Source organism: Tachypleus tridentatus, chromosome 13, assembly GCF_004210375.1.
Source record: "Tachypleus tridentatus isolate NWPU-2018 chromosome 13, ASM421037v1, whole genome shotgun sequence".
Classification (NCBI taxonomy): Eukaryota; Metazoa; Arthropoda; class Merostomata; order Xiphosura; family Limulidae; genus Tachypleus; species Tachypleus tridentatus.
In genome coordinates, this window is record NC_134837.1 from 155,131,536 (window position 1) to 155,155,167 (window position 23,632).

Sequence of the window (23,632 nt, forward strand, 5' to 3'; positions counted from 1 at the left end):
AAAATTAGTTAAATATATGCAAAATTAATTTTTAAAAGAGACTTTCTTTTTCAAACACTGACCCAAAAATACTTGTGTGAAAGTATTCATAAAAAATTATTGCATAACCTTTTTATTTCATTTTTCAACATAGTGGACTAAACAAACTGTAAATAATAATATAAAACAATGACATTTTTTGTTTATTATTTCTGTGAAAAAATCACAAGGATTACAAACACATTTACATTACAAAAGTACATAAATAAACCAAAGAGGCACTAAGTTGAAGTTACAATAAAGATAAGAATGAAATCACTTTTAATTTCATAAAGTATTAATTTTGATAAATCACCCATAATTAATTAACTTTTCTTCCCTTCAAACAAAACTTTTAGGATAATACATAAAAGTGATAGAACTGACATACCAACACTGGGTGCCCATGGGTTTGTTTTGCGAGATTCTGTGCGAAAACCATGTTTAGCCCAACTTAGCAGCTTTGCAGAATCTCCTTCTGCCACATCCACTCCTGCTCGAACTGCCATTTCCTTTAAATCAAAAACAGAGGATATTGAAAACAAAACAGAATTGTGGAACTAAATATATAAATAATAAATAATGTTGTATAAGAATCTATACATAATAAAACAATAAGCCTACTATAAATTTTTACCTCTAATATAATCTTGAACTATAATTCATGGTCAGTGCTAAAAAACAGGTCTAATTTCTAACTTCCTTTTATCCTACAACTATGAACATTGTTATATACTGCCTAGAATAAATACAAAATGCATGTTCAGTATGTACGGAAAGAGTTGTAAGATAGCAAAAAGTAGAAGGTTATCTATATAAATACTTTTACACTTATCCTTTACATATAACTGAAAAAATAAAAACTACAATAAAGATATTTTTATTTTTAAATAAAACATAAAAATAAGATGAATATGATAATACATAAATTACTGCATAATCTGTGTCATCAACACAAAGTTCTGTTAATTTTTACAATGCCAAAGAGCATTTTTGAATATGCCAGTCCAAATAATACATGTTAAATAAGTTATTTTGTTATATTGATTTTTATAAAATGGATATCAGTTCAGTTAAAAGTAATTTGAGATATGTAATTGGTAACTGTACAACATTTCAAGTTGACCATAAGTTATTTCATAACAATTAATTAAATGAATTGAATGCTTATCCATCTATTTATACAAGTTGTTCATACAAATCTTAGCAGACACACTATTTAAATATAATTATTGCTTATATTTGTTACACTTCCAATAAAAACATACAAATATTCTAGTCTTCACTTGCATCTTTCTTTCTTTAAAAAAAGAAAATGAACATATTTTTTAACATTCCAGTAGCAGTAATTGGAAATAATACAGTTGGACATTCAATGTTTACATTATTTGTTTAAAAAAAAAGTATTAAAACCCCATTTACTCATACCTGTAATGCTTCAAGAACTCCCCGCTTAAAGAATTTTCCACCTAAATCAATATAGTTATCATTGAAAGCTCCAACAAGTCCTAGAAGTTTATCTTTTGGTAGCTACACAAAAAAATGATAAATAAATATACAAGTACTTGGTTTATACACTACTGTTATAGTTTTCTAGTTTGCAAAATCAATTAGACAGACAAGAAAATTTTAAGATATAAAGTGAAACTCACATACAAGTTAGTTGTAAAAATATTTTAAAAAATTGTGCAAAAGGAGCAAAAAAAATGAAACACTGATAGAAGAATGCACAGAAGTAGAAATAAGAGAAAAACATAAATGTACAAATAGAATAATACATATACAATGACAAAAAACAAAAGACTAACACGTGAGAGAGGGGGAGAGAGAGAGAAATGGACAAAATCTGTATTAGTAAACTCACAAGAAAAGTGCAAAATGAAAGACTGGTTTGTTTTGAACTTTGCATAGCGCCATCCCTAATTTATCAGAGGCAGATTAGAGAAAGAAGACAGCTAATAAACATCACCAACCACCAAGTCTGAGTTGCTCTTTTATCAACGAATAGTGGGATTGACTGTACATTATAATGCTCCCATGGCTGAAAGGGTGAGCATGTTTGGTGTAATGGGGATTCAAATCCACAACCTACAGATTGAGAGTCAAGTGCCCTAACCACCAAGCCATGCAAGACTTACAAAAAGAAAGAACACAATGGCTATTACTGATGAAAAGCAATAATAATATACATAAAGGTGGTCCAAAATGACAAGAAAATGTTGGATGAATGTTTACACAAAAAGAGGAAAGAAAGAAGAAAACTGAAGAAAATTACATACAAAAAAATAGAACCAATAAGCATGATTTACAAAAAAAATATAGATTATCTACATATAATAAAAACAAACAGACAACAATTGAAAAGCACATTCAGAAGTTCAACTAATGGAGAATGAAAAACTATGTACAAAGTGGGGGATTAGGCATACTATAAAACATGGAAACTGGTAAAGGGCATCAAAGTTTCTGAAAATAGGGATAAAATAAAACCTATGCCAAAAATCACTTTATGACTTCATAAACATGGCCATATGCTACAATGAAAATAAAAAAAAATATTTCTTGGATTTGAAAATGATATAAGAAATGATGCTTGATCATTTTAAGTTGCAATTCATGCTATCTAAGAAGGTTATCGTCAAAACATGTTAAATTTTTGGGGGTTTGTATAAATGCTAACTGGTGAGGTAGAGCACATTATCTCTTCATGATCACCTATTATTACCCTAATAGTGATCACTATTGCTAAAAGTAGTGGCACAGTGGTAAGTTTATGAATTTACAATACTAAAAATCAAGGGTTCAATTCCCCTTACTCAAGTATAGAAACCTCAGTTTTCTTATGTAGTATGTTCATTTATACATTTTTAAAGCTGATAAATCCTTAAAATGGTAATAAAACTGAGAATGTTTGTAAAGAAAATTGTTTGTTGGCACTATTTTTACAATCTTCTATGATGGGACCATTTTGGGCTATAAAATCATGAGTACTGATAAATAAAAACAGGTAAGTATAAAAGTATATAAAACGTATCCTACAATAATTATTACAGTTTAAATATGATTAGTGCTGAAAAGAGAGATATATTTAATGTAAAGTAAATCAACACAATAGATAAAGGAGAAATGTAAAGATATGATTTAAAGGATGTATTAATCAGAAAAGCAGAGAAAAATGGTGTTCTTAGCAGACAAGAAAAAGGATAAAATTGTTAAAAATACAAGCTACCAAAGCTTAAATGCATTTAAAAGTATAGTTTTACTTTTAATAGGGGGTTACCTTTGTAAGATTAGTTAAAAAAAAATCATTCTTTTACACTTAATTGAAGTAGCTTTTATGAGATATGCTGAAAAGCCTTTCTTGAACTAATCTCGGAAAGGTAGACAGGCCATTAAAACTAAACTGTAAAATATACTACTGCTTAAGATATCCTCATAAAATCATATTCAATTACAGGAAGGTAAGTTATCCTTAGATAAACAATATTAAGTCCAAATTACCTCAGATATCTTGTGATCACCAAACCAAAATACCCAGGTCTGGTCTGGATGGGCAGGGGGTTGACCACAATCAGATCCCCAAATAACAATAGCTGGCCACCATGGTGTGGATCCAAGTTTTCCCCACACAATATCCCCAATACTTGGTTCCTATAGAAAATACATGTAAAATATTATGAATGTGTAACAACAATATAATCATACTGTACTGTTGGAGCTAAAAACCTGCCTGAATACTTCCATAGCAGCAAGTAGAAAATGAAAATAAATTCAATCCCAAGATTTAAAACACAGAGAAAAACCCAACCTTCATAATCACTGACTGACCAGAAATCCAACATGTATGGTATTCAAAAGTACAGAGATTATTTATTAACTTCGATGGTGCCATAGGTAGGTAGATTATTACACAGAATTCATTTAATAGATGCACACAATAAGAATAAAACAAACACATTTATTTCTTATCCTTTGTGCTGATATTAAATAAAATATGATATTTTAAATATTCAACCTGAATGGTTGAACATGTAACAAAGGGACTAAATGGCCAAGCCAGAGATCTACAAAGCTCAGGAATAACTATCCTTAATGAAGGGTAACCAATAAGCAGAAACTACTAACTATATGGCTAATTTAATCAAATAGCAGAGTTGAATGTCACAGATATCATTCACCTGTAGCTGCACTGAAAAGTGATTTGAACATACCAATGTGCAGCTCAGGATACTAATGACTGGGCCACACTCAGCTTGTTAAAGACAGTGTCACTAGATGTGACATCATTATAAAATATGCAACTCATTTATCTGATACCATTACAGAACCAATAACTCTTATCACTTATAAACACTTATTGTATGTATACAAGTGAATGTATTATGAGTTTTCTTATAGGAAAACCACATTGGGCTATCTGCTGAACCCACCAAAGGAATCGAACCCCTGACTTTAGTGTTATAAATCCATAGACATATGTTGTACCAGCAGGGGGGGCTTATATAAGTGAAATAAAAAGCATTAACATTTAGGCATTTCAGATTTACATATTCCTCAGAAATATGACTGAACTATAAACATTTAAACAAAATATTGTTTAAATGACAGCACAGGAGCAGAAACTGTTCTCAACTTTCTTTTTAATTTGGTATTATACAGTTAGATGCTATTTAAATGTCTATAAATAAGTTTAAAAACACACATTGTGAAAGAAGATTTAAAATAGTCTACTCTAAGATTTACAGTATTTTATTGATGACATAGCTACATAGAGTAAAAATTCAACATTGTAATATTAATTTAGTTACATATGGATCAAGTATAAGTATCACATATTACTATATTAATAAATATTAGCACTTTAAAATAGAATCAATTATATTTTAGAAATTATTACTTTCTCAAATACTGTAATAATTTCTGTAAATAAGTAAGTGTGGTAATTGGAAATAAATAATTGTCAAAGTTAGCAGTATTTAAAAAATCATCTTAGTCCAATTATCAGTTATAAGTGAACAACACATCTACTAAATATGTGGTAAAGATAATTAGCAGCTAATTATATGCAAAAACGGCTTGTTTGGGTTGAGAAAATATTTTACATAGAAGAGCGAACAACGTTTTGACCTTCTTCGGTCATCGTCAGGTTCCCAAAGAAAGAGGTAACTGACCACATGTTTGAAAGGGGTTGTGTAACTGTGTGTCGAAATGTAGAGGGTGGTATTAGATGTTTGAATATATAATTTTATTTATTTTATTATATTAATATAGGTATAAAGGCGTTCCTTTATATTGGTTTATTTTGGGTTTAAGTTGTTGTATAAGTAAGGCTTCTTTAATTTTGCATTTGTTTATGTTTGTTTCTTTATTTAGTATTTGAGTGTTTTCTATGGTTATGTTGTGTTTATTTGACTTGCAGTGTTTGGAAACGTGTGAAGGTGACTTTTTATGTTCTTTGAATCTGGTTTCCATTTTTCTACTTGTTTCTCCAATATAGAAGTTGTGGCAGTTATCACATTGTATTGTATAAATAATGTTGGTGTGGTGTTTGTCAGTGTAGTTTTTACATAGTATAGACCTCAGTTTTGTGCCAGGTTTTTGAATAAATTTGGTATTAACTGGAATGTCATATTTTATTACTAATTTTTGCCAAATGTTGGTTATTTGTTTGCTGATGTCAGGAATATATGGTATACAGCAGTATATGGTTTCGTGGTTTTTTTGATTCGTGAGCTGTATTTACTTTAGTTGGTTGATTTTGCTTTGACTAACCTCATAATTAACAGATCCGACCGTCAATTAAACACAGACGAGAAACAACTACTTAACAAAGGACTCAACTTTGCAATAGCACCTAGGTACATTTCAACCATAGAAATGAAAACATGTTTAGAAGACCTAGCCAGGAGACTTGTGATACTTTCTACAGAGAAGAAAAACAAGGAAACAACCAAACACAACCAACAGAAAGAAGACAACTTAGATAATTTTATTGACATCCAACAGCCAAACTTCCCAGGTAAAATTACAAATTTATATTTTCCAGAAACACCTAAAAACAACATCTTAAACGATTTATTCAAAGAATTTTCTCACAAAACCATCAACATAATTTCACAATACAGAAAACTAAAAAACAACCTTACAAAAAGAGACATTAATTCCATTAAAAATCTAAAACAAGACAAAAACATAAAAATTCTAAAAGCAGATAAAGGTAACGCTATAGTCATAATGAACACGAATGAATACATCCAAAAAATGAATAACATCCTATCAGACACGAGCAAATTTAAACCATTACACACAAATCCAACAAAGACACACGAGACGCAACTGAACAAATTACTACTACAAATGAAAAAAGCCAACACAATTTCACAAACACTTTATTCCTACCTACGTAAAACCAACTCACGAACACCGCAAATATACGGCATCCCCAATCCTTATAAACCAGATTGTCCATTACGACCAATAATGTCCACATATGAATCGTTTAATTACAATCTTGGTAAATACATAGCATGGGCATTCTCCAAATATGTAACATCAGCCAGCTCATTCATCAAAGACTCTTTTAATTTCAAGTCTAATCTAAATCAACTTAATCATAAAGCCTTAATGGCCAGTTTCGATATTATATCCCTCTTTACAGAAGTTCCAACCACTGAAGCCTGCACGATAGCCTTAGAACTCTATATCCGAGACCCTAACCCAACTATAGAAATTCTCAGTAACCAGTTAGCAACCCTCTTAGAATTCACCACGATAAAGACAAACTTCATGTTTAACAACCAAAACTATATACAAACAAATGGCCTAAGCATGGGCAACCCAGTATCACCAGTTCTAGCCAATATATTTATGACACAAGTTGAAACACAAGCAATTAACACAGCATTACATCCACCACTATACTGGTACAGATATGTAGATGACACGGTTGCAAAATTCAAATCTACAGAACACATACTTAATTTTTTCAATCACATTAACTCTATACATCCCAACATTAACTTCACATGTGAACAGGAAGAAAGCAATCAAATATCATTTCTTAACCTCAAAATTACAAGAACTGACACACAATTCAAAACAGAAATCCACCGAAAAATCACCCATACTGGACTATACATTCCTTGGGACTCAGCACATGAAACAAAACAAAAACTCAACATACTAAGAAACCAAATAAACACAGCCATAAAACTATGCTCACCAGATAAAATTAACGATGAATTAGACAAAATAAAACAATAGTTCATCAACATCAATAAGTTTCCTCCACAAACCGTAGAAAACATTATACGCACACACCTAGACAGTAAGCAAAATCAACCAACTGAAGTAAATACAGCTCACGAATCAAAAAACCACGAAACCATATACTGCTGTATACCATATATTCCTGACATCAGCAAACAAATAACCAACATTTGGCAAAAATTAGTAATAAAATATGACATTCCAGTTAATACCAAATTTATTCAAAAACCTGGCACAAAACTGAGGTCTATACTATGTAAAAACTACACTGACAAACACCACACCAACATTATTTATAAAATACAATGTGATAACTGCTACGACTTCTATATTGGAGAAACAAGTAGAAAAATGGAAACCAGATTCAAAGAACATAAAAAGTCACCTTCACACGTTTCCAAACACTGCAAGTCAAATAAACACAACATAACCATAGAAAACACTCAAATACTAAATAAAGAAACAAACATAAACAAACGCAAAATTAAAGAAGCCTTACTTATACAACAACTTAAACCCAAAATAAACCAATATAAAGGAACGCCTTTATACCTATATTAATATAATAAAATAAATAAAATTATATATTCAAACATCTAATACCGCCCTCTACATTTCGACACACAGTTACACAACCCCTTTCAAACATGTGGTCAGTTACCTCTTTCTTTGGGAACCTGACGATGACCGAAGAAGGTCGAAACGTTGTTCGCTCTTCTATGTAAAATATTTTCTCAACCCAAACGAGCCGTTTTTGCATATAAATTTCTCAACAAGTGGGTTTCTCGACATCACTGATTAGCAGCTAATTAGTTATTAGACTTGGGTTACTGAACAGTCACAGGAATCATAAGTTATAATTTTCATGGGTACATCCCTTCTCTCACAAGATTAACTATTTTCTTTCATTGAGAACTTTTTCTTTACATTTGCCATAAGCCTTCTTCTCCCCCTGAACCACGTGATTCTAATGTGTTTCTCATGTAAAAATCATTATGCATCATGTCTTCATCAAAAGGAGCATAGTACACTCACATGATGCATATGATTTTCTCTATACAGCTCTATCAAACTATCACTTCAAAGTCTGACAGAAAATGTATGAGGAAGAGAAGAGTGATCAAAGGGAAGTTCCTATCAGAAATACATTTTCAGCATAAGAAAATTATAACTTCCAATGTGGTATTTCCCTCTTATTGCAAGTTTAACTAGAATCCCACACTGGTTAGAAGCAGGGATTGGTGTACCCCATAAATCTGAGAGAGTCAGATTAGAAGATATGGAGAGAGAAACTGCACTACTTCTGAGCCAAGTATACTCTTCGGACCATGTGTGGGATGTGTATGATATTCAAGATGGATAGAATGTGGTAACCAGAGAAATAAATTGTAACTCAATCCCACAATGAGAAAAGTCCCAGAAGATTCCAACAACAAAGAAACCACATATGTAAAGCCAGAGCTGAAGATGGCACAAGGTGGGAGTGGAAGTCCCCAGAAAATCACTCAGGATTTCTATGAAGGGCATCAGACAGGAGATAAATTCTGAAAAGATACTACAGAAAGCTGTGAATATAAGAGGTATACAGTAAAACTGGGCATGAGTTAAATTAACAGAGAATTCTGGGGCTGCACCCTACGCAGGTAAAACAAAATTCAACAGTTGCTGGTCATGATAAGGACAGTCTGCATGATGATAATCAAGAGCAGACTGAGCCAAAGCCCATGGGGGAGGAGACATGCTAGCATTGTCATGTATTTGAGAGGTAAATTGTTCAGCATAAGTCTGAATATCAGAGGGTACAAGAAAAAACAATTAGGTTTGGTAAAGATGTTCATGCAGTAAGGAAGGATATGGGTCATAAGAAATAGGAGAGAGGGATAAAACACCATATACTTAAGAAATAAAATTAAAAAAAAAACAGTAAAAGGCTGAATGAAATCCTTAAGAAAAGTATGAGAAGGCATGGCAAATTCAAGAGCTGGAATCAAGTAATCAAAGTCCTCTTCAGTTTGCACAGGTTCAATAGGTCCAGGAGGAAGGGATGCAAAGTCTAGTGACAAAGGTTGAACCATATGACATTCACTCTCTCTGCAAATAAATGTAGATAAATCTCCCATCGGGTCATCTCCACATGAAGCCTCTAATAAAGCTCTTATCAAAACTGAGACACCCAAAGTGGTAACACTGATTTCAAAATTCTTGGTTCAAAAATTAACAAAAGCAAATGCATTAAATAAAGGTTACTAGAATTAATGTAATGTTTAAGAAAACTGGGTATGTTAAAAAATTATAACCACTTCTGAGAAATAATTATAGCTGAAACTGAAAGACAAAAAAGAAAGATGTCCAAGTACATATGTTGCCAAAGAATAAGAAGTGATAGTTCAATAGAGGCACTTAGAGAGAGTCACAAGCACCATGTGAGTGTATTATGAGTTGAAGCATGATGGTTTACATAAGACATGTTGGAATCACTTCATTCAAATAGTGGTGAGCAGAAAGCTTGCATCATACACAAAGTTCACATACAGGGAGCAGCAATAAACAAGAATAGTTAATCTTGGAATTGGATGAGAAATATTGTATTGGAATATAACATTCCCATATTCCAAAAAAAGTTAACTTTGCTTGAGAAATTTCATCCTTTTGATTGGATTTCCTGATCAGGAATACATAGGCCATCTGAATTCCCTTTTCTAAGACCAAGGAAAGCGATCATGGACGAAACTTGAAGAACCCCAACATCTTTGACGAAAGAGCACCATTAAGAAAGGCCATGAGTTGAGCTCCCACAAGACCAGAACCCACCAGCTTGTCCCTGGAACTGCTTGCAATATAATGTGCAATACTGATAAAAAAGACAAGCTCTTCCCCAAGAAGAAAGGACAGGTAAGGGTTATCATAGTAATGAAGCTCTCAAAATTGGATTTTTTCAAGCTGATTGCAAGAAAAAGGACATATTTTGGAAAGAAAACAAATATATATGCATGTTTTTAATGTAAACTATGGGATGTGAAATGTTTACACTGTTGCCCACTTTTGTATTGCTAGCTGGTTATTCTGTTGTACATTCTACTGGTTTCATCTCATGTTTGTGAGTTGCCAACTCATGCTCTATTGCAGTTTTACTTTCAGCTTCAGAACTTTCTTTAGAACCAATGATTTCAGTGAGATCAGATGTATTTTTACAAGGATAACATTCTGTTGTTCAATATCATTATTTTTGGATTAAAAATAAAATTCAAAACAGCAGTAAAACAATTATTACAATTGCTTACAAATGTTAGTAAAATTTTGTCTGTTTATTTATTGCATTGTATGTGAAGATACTCAAAGGCTATCCGAGTTAGCCATTTTTAATTTAAGTCATGGGCAACAAAAATGGCAGCTAGTGGACACCACCCAAACCCTACTCTTGAACTACTCTTTACCAGTGAATAGTGAGATTAACCATCACATTACAACAGCCCCATGAGTAAGCATATTCAATGATTATTTTCAACTCATGACACACATATTATGAATTGAGTGCCCTAACTATCAGGCCCATTAATAAAATACAAAATTATATAGAAAATTTCACAAATAATAAAAACACAAACCAAAATCTTGTGTGGATTTTCAGTGCTCTCAAAATCTTCTTTTTTCTTTTCTGAAGTTTTAACATCCTGTTTAAATGAAATAATTTCTATATGAGTTTTTTCTAAAAACTAGAATAAAAAAAATAAAAAAGGAGACATCCTACTCATTATGATTAAAACTATCAAAATCATTACAGAAAGCCAAAATACATCCAAAAATAGCAAAGATACAGATTCTAATATTCTAAACAAGTTTCAATTCTATCATTAAAAATTTACCTTTGAAAATAAAATCACAGAACTGCTTAATAAACAAAATTGTAAAAAACGTTTCTTTTAAAGATAGTTGTAGAATGTTAACATCTGTAAATTATTTATTTTCAGTAAATACATGCCTTTCTTCTCCACGAGTTTTTTTGAAAAATCTTCTTTCGTGTTGCTTTCTTCTTCATACCATTTTCTCTGAAACTAGAACTTCTTGAATATTTTGGAATAATTTTTGTTAATGATGAACTGTCAGTTGAAGATGATGATTTTCTCTTACGTAGACTTATATAGCTCTGGTATTTAGTGAAAAAACAAGAAATTAAAATATATTTTTTTGGGAATTATAAAATTAAAATTCAGTAAAATTATGAACATTAGTTACAAGTATGAAATTTTAGAAGATGAAAGAAAATACAAGCTATTATATTATCAACAATTTTTTATATTATTACTATACCTTTTTTTATTCCTGAATAAGAACAGTCAACTATTTGAAAGTGCTCAAACATTTTTAGTCTTTTGAAATCTACTTGATTTTTTCTTCATGATCCTTTGTGTCAATTCTTTCAACATGGCTGATAAATATAGATAATCAAGTGTAGCAGGATAATTTCAATAATATGGCTTGTTATCTTGTTTTATTTTCATATCTTACTTTGATTTTTTCATGCTCCATACACAATTTTAACATAATAACAATATTGTGGAGGGCAAAAAATTTAAATATGATTAATCAGTAAAACAGAAGGGAAAACCCTAAATATTTCCAATAATAAAACATTGTACTCCATAATAATAATAATCTACTTTGTTTGACATTTGATTTTAATACAAAGTACATTAGCACTTCAAGTATTTGGCTTTTGTTTAGTACTTTTTAGTAATTAATAACACATCAAAAAATATTACAAGTAAGGAAAAAATAAGGAACTTGCTCCAGTTTATGTTTCAAATTGTATTATTTGTATTGAATCTTTGTACGTTATACACATATTTATAAATTTATAAATACTTTTTAAAAAGATAACTGCCTCTGAAATATACACAACTTTAAGTACATGTTTCAGAAAAGTTTCACGATAACAAGAAACCTATTTGAAGTAAACATGTATTCTAAAGGACAGCTGGTATGGGTATTAAAACTTTAATTAAAATAAAATACAGAACAATTTTTCGACCTTCTAAAGTCATCTTCATGCTGAAAATACTTACAAATTAGGCAAACACGGATTAAAAATACATGTAATGAGGGGGGTTGCTTGTTAATTACACTGAAAACTATTGGCAAATAGTGTGAAAATCAAGTCACATATAACTAATCTGTTAGTGCATCATCAGTTTATTTTCATAGGCACTTCAGTACTTATCAGGTGCTACAAATCAATACTAAAACTGTTAAATGGAATTATAATTATAAAATTAATGTCTTTATTATGTTTCTTAATATGGTATTATATAATTAAAAATCATTAAAGAATACAATACCTGATAATGATCTGCTGCTGGAGGTCTTGGTCGTAAGCTTTCTTCCCATCCATTCGAACCACGTTTATTATTACACACAGACTCACAGTTTTGCCTTAAATTTCTTGAAAGAGATAATGTTTGTCCTGGAGGTATGTCTTTATATGAATCAACACCAGAAGAGTTTTTATCTTGAAAGGTATCTTGGATGTCCTTATTATTTTCCAAAATTTTGTGCTCAGATTGTGAAACACTACACAAATCTACACTGTTAATTTTATCATGTTTTTCTCTACTATTTTCTAATGAGTTTTGTTTTGAGGACAAGAGATTACAAGCTTCACTGATATTAAAACTACCTTGAATTTCTCTGTAATTCTTTAATGGTTTATGATCTGATGATGTGAGAGTGGGAGAACTTCTTCTACAAAAACTGTTCCACATCACCCTGTTGTTTTCTAATGGCTTATGTTCAGGTGAAGACTTATCTGGTTCTTCAATATCATAATTATTCCTAGCAACTAAAGAATTATTGGATGACTCTGAATGATCATTTAAATTCATTGCACTAATAGCTCCAAGCACAGGCTCTGATAAATAGTCTGGTTCTTCGAGAGCAGATGACTTTGATGTCAGACTGAGATCTTCTGGAAGGACTTGTATATCACTCGATGTTAGTGGGGGATCAAACCAGTGATCAAGGGACCTTGACTTAGATTTTGATTTCATCTTTTTCCTTTTCTTCTTTTTTTTGTATTCAAACAGAGTTTTAGCCTTCTTCTTTTTCTTTTTTCTCTTATGTGAAAATTTAGGATGACTTGTGCATGGCTGTAATTAATAAACAGTCCACAGACAACTGAAATAAAAATTTCTTTATATAACATTACACTTACTATATTTTATCAATTACTTTAAATAAAAAGTTAAAATGGTACTTTACAGTAGTTTAGAATACCTATACATTTCTTATTATGATTAAGAAAACACTTATGATAAATAAAGTTTACATGAATGCCTAATTATTTAAATAAATTGAGAGTGATAACTTTTAATTAATAATGAAACTTGGTACACTGAACACTGAAGCTACTTCTGTTCAAGATATAAAGGAAGGGCTGTTACTTTCCTTATTTTCTAAATAATTATTTCTTGAAAAACACTGAGGTAACAGTACTGAAATTTATCATTGGGAGTTTTCTTAAATCTACAGAACAGTAATTTGTGACAGTATGTTTTGAATCAGTAAAGCTTGTATGTAAAGTTTAATGAAGTTCAAAAGTTGTGACACAAATACCAACATCTTTTTTCATAAATAAACATAAAATAATAATAATTCAATAAATGCTGTGAGTTCAAAATACTTATTCAAAAACACTAGTTTGGTTAACAAAATAGAATTGCAGCTGTACTGTTAAACTCATGTTTAGAAGAATTAGAAACATATTAATAAAAAGTCTGAAATTCACTCATAAAGCATAAACCAAGCATAAATTTTGTGTAACTAAATTAAAATGGAATAAACAAAAAAACATCCTCAAAAATGAGCAACTGTCTATGTTCATATCAAAATAAAGAACAGTTTGCCATCAAATGTGAAATACTCAATATCTCGTGTGGTATGCAGCCATAGCATTGTTTCCTTGTTTTAATATAGAACTATTGGTATGGAAAAAAAAAAGTTCCTTTTACATTACCTTCTCATATGGAATATTTCTGCAATGTTATTCATAGCATGTAAGTAAATAACAACCTTTTGCAATGACCAGTCAGGCAATATCTGCCTTATCTATAAGTGCAAATAACCAACTATGATATGGATCGTGCAAATTACCCTGAAAAAATATGATGTTCTAGTCTTACGTGTGTGTGTGTGTAGATACTATGTTTTCTCCATCTGAGAAAGATTAACAAACATTAGGGATTTTTCTACATATTCAAAGAATAAACAGCTTTTATCTCTCCAGTAAAGGTAATTGCCTATTATGTACCATTAATATACAAACTTTTGTTTGGGACGATGAAGAAAAGATTGTTTTTAAAGTATTTTTTCATTGTGTTGATTATTTATTTTTCACAAACTCATTGTGGGTCAAAGAATTTTGATCTACTTCATAACATATTTCATGTTAGAACATACTGCTACTCTGAGGATCTTACACTGTCTCTCTTGGGGTTAGTAATTTTCCCTGAGAATACCACACTTATATAGATGTATTTATGTACATTTTTTTTATTAAACTGCCAACTAAAAGGTTTGAAGCTAAACCAAAAACATTATACCACCTAAAATTTCTCATTATATAATTTCTAATGTTTGACACTTTATACATTTCCGACTTATAATAATTATCATAGTTATAGATGACAACTTTATTTACTCCTTAAGTTATCACAGTAAATCCAACCGATATAAAACCCAATGTGTGTCACATCATGTCACACTTTTCATTTCTCAAAATAGGAAGAGTTATAACAGCTAAAAATGCATTCATCCAGATAGAACAGTTTGAGTACTGTCTATCTACTACAGTTTTAATAATAGTAATACAAAGAAGCCGTGAGAGGGGATATGCCATAAAACCTGTGAGATATGTGTTGGTATAATAAGCTTAAAGTAAATATGTAGGATCACTTAGCTTAAAGCCACGTGCATAAAATTTATCATGAAATTAAAAATAGATTCATTTTTAGCATTCAATTATTTTTGAATTAAGCTATTTTCTGTTATATTACCAATATTTTTTAAATAAAAAGTAAGCCTCTTTAACCAATGGAAACTAAATTAAGAAATATACTTCCAGTTTTGTTTTCTATACATTTCATTTAATACTTTAAGTACATACTTTAACAACAATATTAGGTTATGCTTTTGCTGCTAAGTAACATGACATAAAAAGCTGTTGTTGAAAGGTAGTGTTACCAGAACACACTTCTTTACTCCACATTAGAAGTTGTTAATCTTACTAATAATTATTCTATAAATATGCCAAAAATTCATTTCATGAATGATGTTAATTTTAATTGGTTCACAAAAGAATTAACTGACATTTGACTGCCCCAACTGCACTTTTCTGCCTCTTTGTTGATGAAGCTTGATTTCAGAAAATTTATTTATTTCAGTTAACTATGAAATGCAAGGCTAGAGTATACTATGGGGTAGGAATGGTATTACTTGCCCCTTAATTTTCGAATAGCTATATGCTAATCTATTATGTAAAGCAAAGCGTGTGTCCAGGCAATAAATACATGGTCATATATCAATCATTCTGCAGCTGTTCCTTGTACGTTTTCACATTTCTTAATCAGCCAGCACCACCTTGACACAGTGATAAAGGATGATATGTGGAAGGTCACAGCTAATTTCAAAAAAACTACCAAATCATCAGAACTTGACACAGTGATACAGAATGACATGAGGAGAAGATCACCCCCCCCATCTAATTTCATACTGAGATCATTCTTGAAAACAGCATGTTTTTCGTTTTGGTATTGGTACCTTTACATATTGTTATTGCACTTTTAACATTTATTACATTAAGAAAAGAAAACACAAGCCTAATTTCCTATCTTATTTCACCATCCAATGGATGTGTACTCCAGCTAATAATTTATAATATAATGACCATCAAGCAATTACTCTGAGCCAATTTAATACTTTAAATACGAGCTATAATGTTAGCTGAAAATAAAAACTAATACTGAGCTAATATTCATGTGATAACAAGACGTAATACATACATTAATAAATCAACCATCTCATGCAGTAAATGCTTCACAGTTTAATGTAAATTGATAAAGTAAGAAATCAACCAGTCTTGGACTTTCAAGCACATTGATGAGTATATATAAAGTCATTTATTCTAAAAAATACAACCAATAAGATCTCATGAAATTAGAAAAGTAAATTACTATCAGTATGTGTGTTTTATATATATACACACACTGCTTACCAAAATCTTAAGGCCAATGAACATAAAGAAACAATATGCATTTTGGGTTGTTAGACTCGACCACTTTTTTGAGTAGAGCTTCAAAATGTGAAAATAAGAAAAGGAAAATAAAAATAAAAATGTTTTATAGCATTTAATAGAGAAAATGTGAACACAATGAAATTAGCCTAAATACTAGCTGGTCAAAAGTTTAAGACCATACTGAAACAAAGTGTTAATCAGTAAACACATAATGAAATTTAGTCATTTCTGTTCAAGCATTAGCGTTGTCAACATATCTCACTGACATTTCCTGTGTTACATTTGGTAAAAACATTGCAAAGGCTAAAAAGTTGACAGAGTTTGAACGTGGCAGAATTGTTGAGCTGCAAAAGCAAGGTCTTTTTCAATGTGCCATCGCTGGTGAGATTGGGCGTAGTAGAAACTGCTGTTACAAATTTCCTAAAAGACCCCAAGGGATACGGAATGAGAATTTCAAGTGGTTGGCCCAAGAAAATTTCTCCGGAGTTGAGCAGGAGGATTTGACGGATTGTCCAGCAAGACACCAGCCTACTTCCACACCACGAAACAGCTCAGTTAAACTTTTCTGAGAAGCACTAAACATGGGACGTAGAAAAGTGGATGAAGGTTTTGTTCTCTTATGAGAAAAATTTAATCTGGTTCGTCCAAATGGCTTCCAACGTTACTGGCACGATAAGGATATCCCACCGGAGACATTCTACATGACACAGTGGAGGAGGTTCCATCATGATCTGAGGTGCTTTCTCCTTCAATGGAACAATGGAGCTTCAGGTTATACAGGGGTGTCAAACAGCAGGTGGCTACATTGGCATGTTGGAGAGAGCATCCTTATTGACTGAAGGCCCTCGATTATATGGAAATGGCTGGATCTTTCAGCAGGACAAAGGTCTTTTTCATGGCAAATAACATGATTCATTTGGACCATCCAGCATATTTGCCTGAACTGAACCCCACTGAAAATATTCGGTGGTGGATAGCAAGGGAAGTCTACAGAAATGGACAGCAATTCTAAACAGTGCATGATCTTCGTGAAGCCATCTTCACCACTTGGAATAACATTCCAGCCAGCCTTCTGCAAACACTTATATCAACCATGCCAAAGAGAATGTTTGGGGTTATTTGCAATGACATCCGTGCAACTCACTACTGAGACCTCTTTTTGGTATGGTCTTAAACTTTTGACCAGCTAGTATTTAGGCTAATTTCATTGTGTTCACATTTTCTCTATTAAATGCTATAAAACATTTTTATTTTTACTTTCCATTTCCTTATTTTCATCTTTCGAAGCTCTACTCAAACAAGTGGTTGAGTCTAACAATGCAAAATGCATATTTTTTCTTTATGTTCATTGGCCTTAAGATTTTGGCCTGCAGTGTGTGTGTGTGTGTGTGTGTGTGTGTGTGTGTGTGTGTGTGTGATATTCCCTTTTTAAAAACTTAAATTAGCAAATAAGACATTCAAAAAGAAATATTTATGTGTATATAATACTGCTTGGTAAAACAGCATGAAATGACATTTCAATACATTTGTGTGAACATTCATCAGGCCTTTTGAAGATTCTTGTTAAAGAGCTGAAACTTCTTTCATTATTTCCATGAGCAGATTGTCCACTAAATTTCTCTGTTTTATGTATGTGACAAAACTGAAATAGTACGTTCTACTTTTTAAGTTTAAAATTAGAAATATGTTAAGTATAGTATATTAACAAATTGTAAGTTTCAATATAAATTAGCTTTAAAGCTCGATTTAATTAGTTTTTCATAGAACATTGAATTTGAGGATAAATCCCTACCGATGTCATAAGAGAATCTGGATCCTCCTTACAGTGGAAGAAGGAAAATGGCCAACAGCACTTCTTCTTGTGACTTGTACACATATCTTCAGTCCTACTTTCTTCTTGTTTTGCCCCTGGAGTGATTCGGAAGCCAAGGAAGTTACATTCTTCTTGGTCACTTAAGATAGCTGGTGTCCCCTCCCAAACATCCTCTATTACAGCAGGCTTGCGGAAAGGACAGTAGTTATAGGGAGGACAGGACCGGAGAGTAAGCACAGGGGTGCAGGCAAACACAGCTATAAAAACAACATAAAGCCACACTATCCAGCTTAAGCAAACAAAATATTAATGCATCATTCAATATGCTCTCATGCAAAAATAAAGTTAAATACTGATCAATAAGTATAGCGAAGCTGCAACAAAATTTAGTAGCATCAACTACTGACCTACAAATCATTCTAGGGAATAATCAAACCAAAAACTAACCCATAATAACTATGAACCTCTTCTTCAAAAGAAACTATATGTATTAAATACACACAAAATCTAAAATAATTACAAAATATATATGCTTTCACACATATCTTTTTGTCCCAACTAAAAGTTCTAACTTGACTTTGTTTACAAAAGTTCTTTCCTTGCATACAAAATATGCATGATAAAATTGAATTATTGTGAAACGTACAATGAAATCTCATTTCACATTTTTTATTGAAGAAACTTTTATTAACATATGTAAGTTGAAGTTTGCATCATTTTGTTATAAAATGCACCAACTGAAAATAGTGTAGTTTTAATATATTTCCTTCTAAGACATGATTCTGCATTGCAAAAAAAAATAAGTATTTCATCATAAATAATTTTTTTATAAATATTTCTTGTCACTTTAATAAAAGGATCTTAATATTTTAAATAGTAAGTAAATTCAGGATAAATGATATTAGATATAAAAAAAAAAGTGCTGACCTGCTTGTAAGATACACAGAGTAGTTCAACATCAGTTATATCATATACTATAAATCAAGTACTAAGTATAGCACAAAAATAGGCATGATTTGCAAGATTTAAATGAAACTAAACATAGCAGCCATGTTTCACAAATTTTACATAAGACCTTAGTATTCAAAGGGAACCAGCCCCATTTATATATTACTTGAAGTGGCACATTACCAGCTGTGTTCCATAAACTTTCATGTAAATCTTCAGTTTATAAATGGATGGAATAAAGTTCTTTAAATGTTCCATAATGTTTATATGTAAACATCATGTATCTAAAAAGTATTTTGTTTGACATAGTCAATTAGCTTTGTACAAAGTATTATCAAAATATTTATAAAAATAATACTTTAAAAGAAAGATGGGTTTGAACTTTCATCTGGTACAACCAAACACAACAGCTTCCACTACAGGGCCAGCAGGTTTACTTGTATGGAAGGTGTAGATTTTTCCTACATATTCTCACTGGTGACTATTGCTGGCATTAGAGCTCCATTTCTCCATAAAAAACACCATATGGAGAAAAATATTTTCAAATTTGAATTCAGAACATAAATATGCACTTCTGAAATATTATTCCAGCTATTTTTAGGTACAACAGTTACCAAAGTATCCATATAAATAAAAAGAGATAATTCAAGTTAATTCTTCTTACATGAGCCTGTCTCTCTATGGAATTAAAACAAGCAATATTTGTAATATGAAAGCAAGTATATTTGTAATAAATTCCAAATTTTATACAATGACTAGCTTAAAATTAAAATTTTGAGCACACAAGTAAAATCACAACAAACTACAGTTTATACAACCAGAAAGTGAAGAAGACCAGAACACTGGATCTGGCTCAAAATCTGGATAACCTCACACACTATTGCTACATGAAAATAGTAAAAAGTTGCACTTATCTACTATCGAAATAACGGATTTCTTTGAATCAAGTGCAAATCACATATACTAAATACAGTAAAAACTTTGTTATCCAGCACCTTTTCATCCAGAAAGCTCTCGTAACTGGAAATATCAATATTTCCAAATACAAACACTTATTCTAGTTCATTGATACTGTTTACAATATTTCCCATGGGCAAACTTCAGTTAACTGCCTATACTGTGATTTATATTTTGAATACAGTACTTATGTTTTTATACAAATTTTAGGTTTTTACAATATTTACTATTGTTTAAAATTTCTACTGTTAAAGATAATGTAGAAAAACTCTACTCTAGACTATGAACAATGTAAAATACAATTTTTACCTATCCAGCACTGTTCAGGTCCAACAGATGTCATATAATGAAAATTTTACTGTGTATTTGTATGTATATACACACACATATACAGTAAGCATTAAATCTTATCAGATGAATCAACTTCAATTTATTCTGCCAACTGAAGCTAAACTACAAAGTACACAACTTTAAAACAATACTTACACATGTACAAGTACAGTAACCATACAAAATTTGTAAACTTTAAAACAATATTTGCACATGTACAAGTATAGTGACCATACAAAATTTGTCATTTCCTAAGATAACACAACCACATATTGAGATGGGTAATAAAATGCAGGCCATTCAGAGCTGAAATTCTAATTCAGATATTATTCATGAGTTCAGCATTATAAAAACTTCAGAAAAGGCAAGGTGACAAAAGGCTATTTGGGCCATCTAGATCACCCCTAAACCAAAAAACAGAAAAAAAAAAAGAACCCATCTTAAAATATAGCTTTTTACGTTATTGACTTACCCAAAGAAAGAGACTGCAAAAATGCTTTTAAAGCTTAAGCTTACCATCCTTAACAGTAGAGTTTATATTTTCGAGCTTTTCCTTCAATTACTCAGACAATCCACAACAAGACTATCATAACTTTCAAAATATAATATACACATTTTTTACTAAATGTTTACTTAGAAGTTATGGTTCACATAATACATGATAACAAATCTAAATGTTTTTTTGTTACAGCCAGTCCAGAACATCTTTTCCAACATACATTGTGAACAATAATGCACACTTACTAGAAAGTAAGTATTCTTAATTATTTATGTTTATAACATAAGTGAAAATCGCTTTCTCTTCCCATTCATTTTGAATATCTTTAAACATAACTTTTGAAATAAAATGATCAAGAAAATAAGTCTTGCAGATTTCAAGATTTATTTCCTTACACACTTAAAAATGTTTGGAAATATAAAACTAGTTATGGTTACAGTTTGTGTGATATTTAAACATGAATTGTTTTAGGTGAAACCTTCAAACTGTGAGTCCCATACAACATCATCAAATAGTTGGTGTAACTTCTCCACATAGCAAACACTAAAGTAAACTCTCTTCTAGCAATTTTACAAATTATAACATTTTGAAAATAGTTATTTGTCAGCTGTAATTGCAAAGAGAGCAAGCATTACAGTGAACACACAATTAGAGATTATATAGATACTCTAACATTCTTGTCATTAAAGAGTTCTTTTAATCACAACATTGCAAAAACTAGGCACATGTTATTTATGGTGACAAAGCAAATTTGATTCTTTGTTCATGCAGATAAGAAGTATGCATTATACTTTGGAGCATATTATATTCAGAAAATTAAGGTATCCAAATTCAGAATAATTCCAGATTTTTTAATCACATCCAATCTAATTCTTTTGTGCTCCACAGAAAACAAGTCCAAAATTCTAAGCCTTGCTTCATAACTTAAATGACTTAAACCAGGTATCGTTATATTATCTAATTCCTTCAATATTTACCAGCATCCTTTATTTTACACAAGAATTTCATGTCCTTCTAAGTGAGGTGTTTTTCATTTGTCAAGCTTTTGGTTTCAATGTATACATTTAATAGAATTTTTTTTCTTCAGTTAGCTTGATTGAAAAAGCAAAAACATTCCAAGCTTCATTATTTTTTTTTATTTGTAAATAAGTCTTCCAATCTTCTCTCTCAATATTTATTTAAGTTTTTGAGAAATTTTCCTTTTTCTAAAATCAGAGAAACTACTGTTCTTAAGTCTTAAATAAAATTATCAAAGGTTATAAATTTACAATCACTAGCATTCAATATTCTTGCACATTTAAATTACCAACCATATCTACCTCACTATTAAGAATAAGGTCTTCAGTAGTGTCATTCAAGGCAAAAATCTTTAACATGGCTAATGAGGAAAATCTCTCACTAACCTCAAGACATTCTTTAGTCCTTTGCACTAAAGATGGATTAGGTCAAACACTTTTCCAAAAACTAAAAGCCTTATCTTAAACATGTAATAAACCTGTTTCAACTTGAAACATAACAATCTGTCTGTACGTATTTCTGTTAATGTCAATAACTAATCAGTGGTCTATACAAGGTGCCAATAAAAACTTTTTCTTTACTTCTATCAGAAACCTTATCTTAAATGTTTTTGACTTCACTGAAGTCATATCTGTCACAAGCTTTCAGCTCATTCCTTGCTATGTAATGTAACTCTCCCCTTATTTATTACCATGGTTAAAGAAAAAGTGCTTTAAAGCCTTGTAAAATAACATCATGAATTTCATTTAACCAATATTGAGTAATATTAATGAGTCAATGACACTTATAATATTAGCCATTACCACAGCTCCTAATTCAAACAACTTACAGCAAAACCTTTTAGTATAATGTAAAAGAAACTCAAATTTCAACTATTCTACTATTCTAGTCAATCTACTAACTCCATCTTCTTCAAGATTCAAAAAACCTTTTCTTATCCTCAAGAAAATATCACTCATATCTCAAACTTAAACACTCTTAATTACATCATGTAGAACTACTCCAAGCATTATTTTACCATTTGATTAAATGAGACCTATCATGTGCAAATACTTCTTTCTTACCCTTAAATTTGTTCCATAGACCTAATAATTTATCTGTTGATAAAGATGTATCTTTGATAATTTGTCACTTAAACCTTGGATTCTGATTATAATTTGTTGTATGTATAGTATCTTGAAGTACAATGACCATCTTCTGGTAAGACTAGTCACAGAGCTAAATTGAATTTCATTTTCATAACTTTGGCAACCAGAATTCACGCCATAAGTCAAAACTGGACAAACATTTCTCCAAGTATTCCTAAACCTTTACATGACCAATGCTACTAAATAATATATTTGAACTAGTCTAAGAAATCCTCTAGCAGGACCCTCTGTGAAAGAACTAAGAAACACCAATGTGTAACTAGCTTCCAAAGAAAGTCACTGCATTCCAAAGCTGGTTATCTGTAAGTTAGTTGTACAAAATGTGCATGTGGAAATAAAGTATAATT

The 23,632-nt window shown here is 31.0% G+C and overlaps 1 protein-coding gene across 20 annotated transcripts in view; it reads right to left on the bottom strand.

Moving 5' to 3' along the window:
• The window catches only part of LOC143240177 (DNA (cytosine-5)-methyltransferase 3B-like), a 79,583-nt gene that overhangs the window by 35,446 nt on the left and 20,505 nt on the right, over window positions 1-23,632 (bottom strand). For 7 of the 20 annotated variants that reach the window (XM_076482211.1, XM_076482213.1, XM_076482212.1 and 4 more), the window contains 7 exons: window positions 18,366-18,643; window positions 12,624-13,430; window positions 11,267-11,431; window positions 10,893-10,958; window positions 3,520-3,669; window positions 1,447-1,548; window positions 410-530 (listed from right to left, as the gene is read on the bottom strand). In XM_076482211.1, the coding sequence (XP_076338326.1) occupies window positions 410-530; window positions 1,447-1,548; window positions 3,520-3,669; window positions 10,893-10,958; window positions 11,267-11,431; window positions 12,624-13,430; window positions 18,366-18,643 (1,689 nt within the window). Of the gene's footprint in view, window positions 1-409; window positions 531-1,446; window positions 1,549-3,519; window positions 3,670-10,892; window positions 10,959-11,266; window positions 11,432-12,623; window positions 13,459-18,365; window positions 21,026-23,632 lie in introns of those variants that run through there. The other 13 variants (XM_076482221.1, XM_076482220.1, XM_076482216.1 and 10 more) reach the window with 5 other exon arrangements.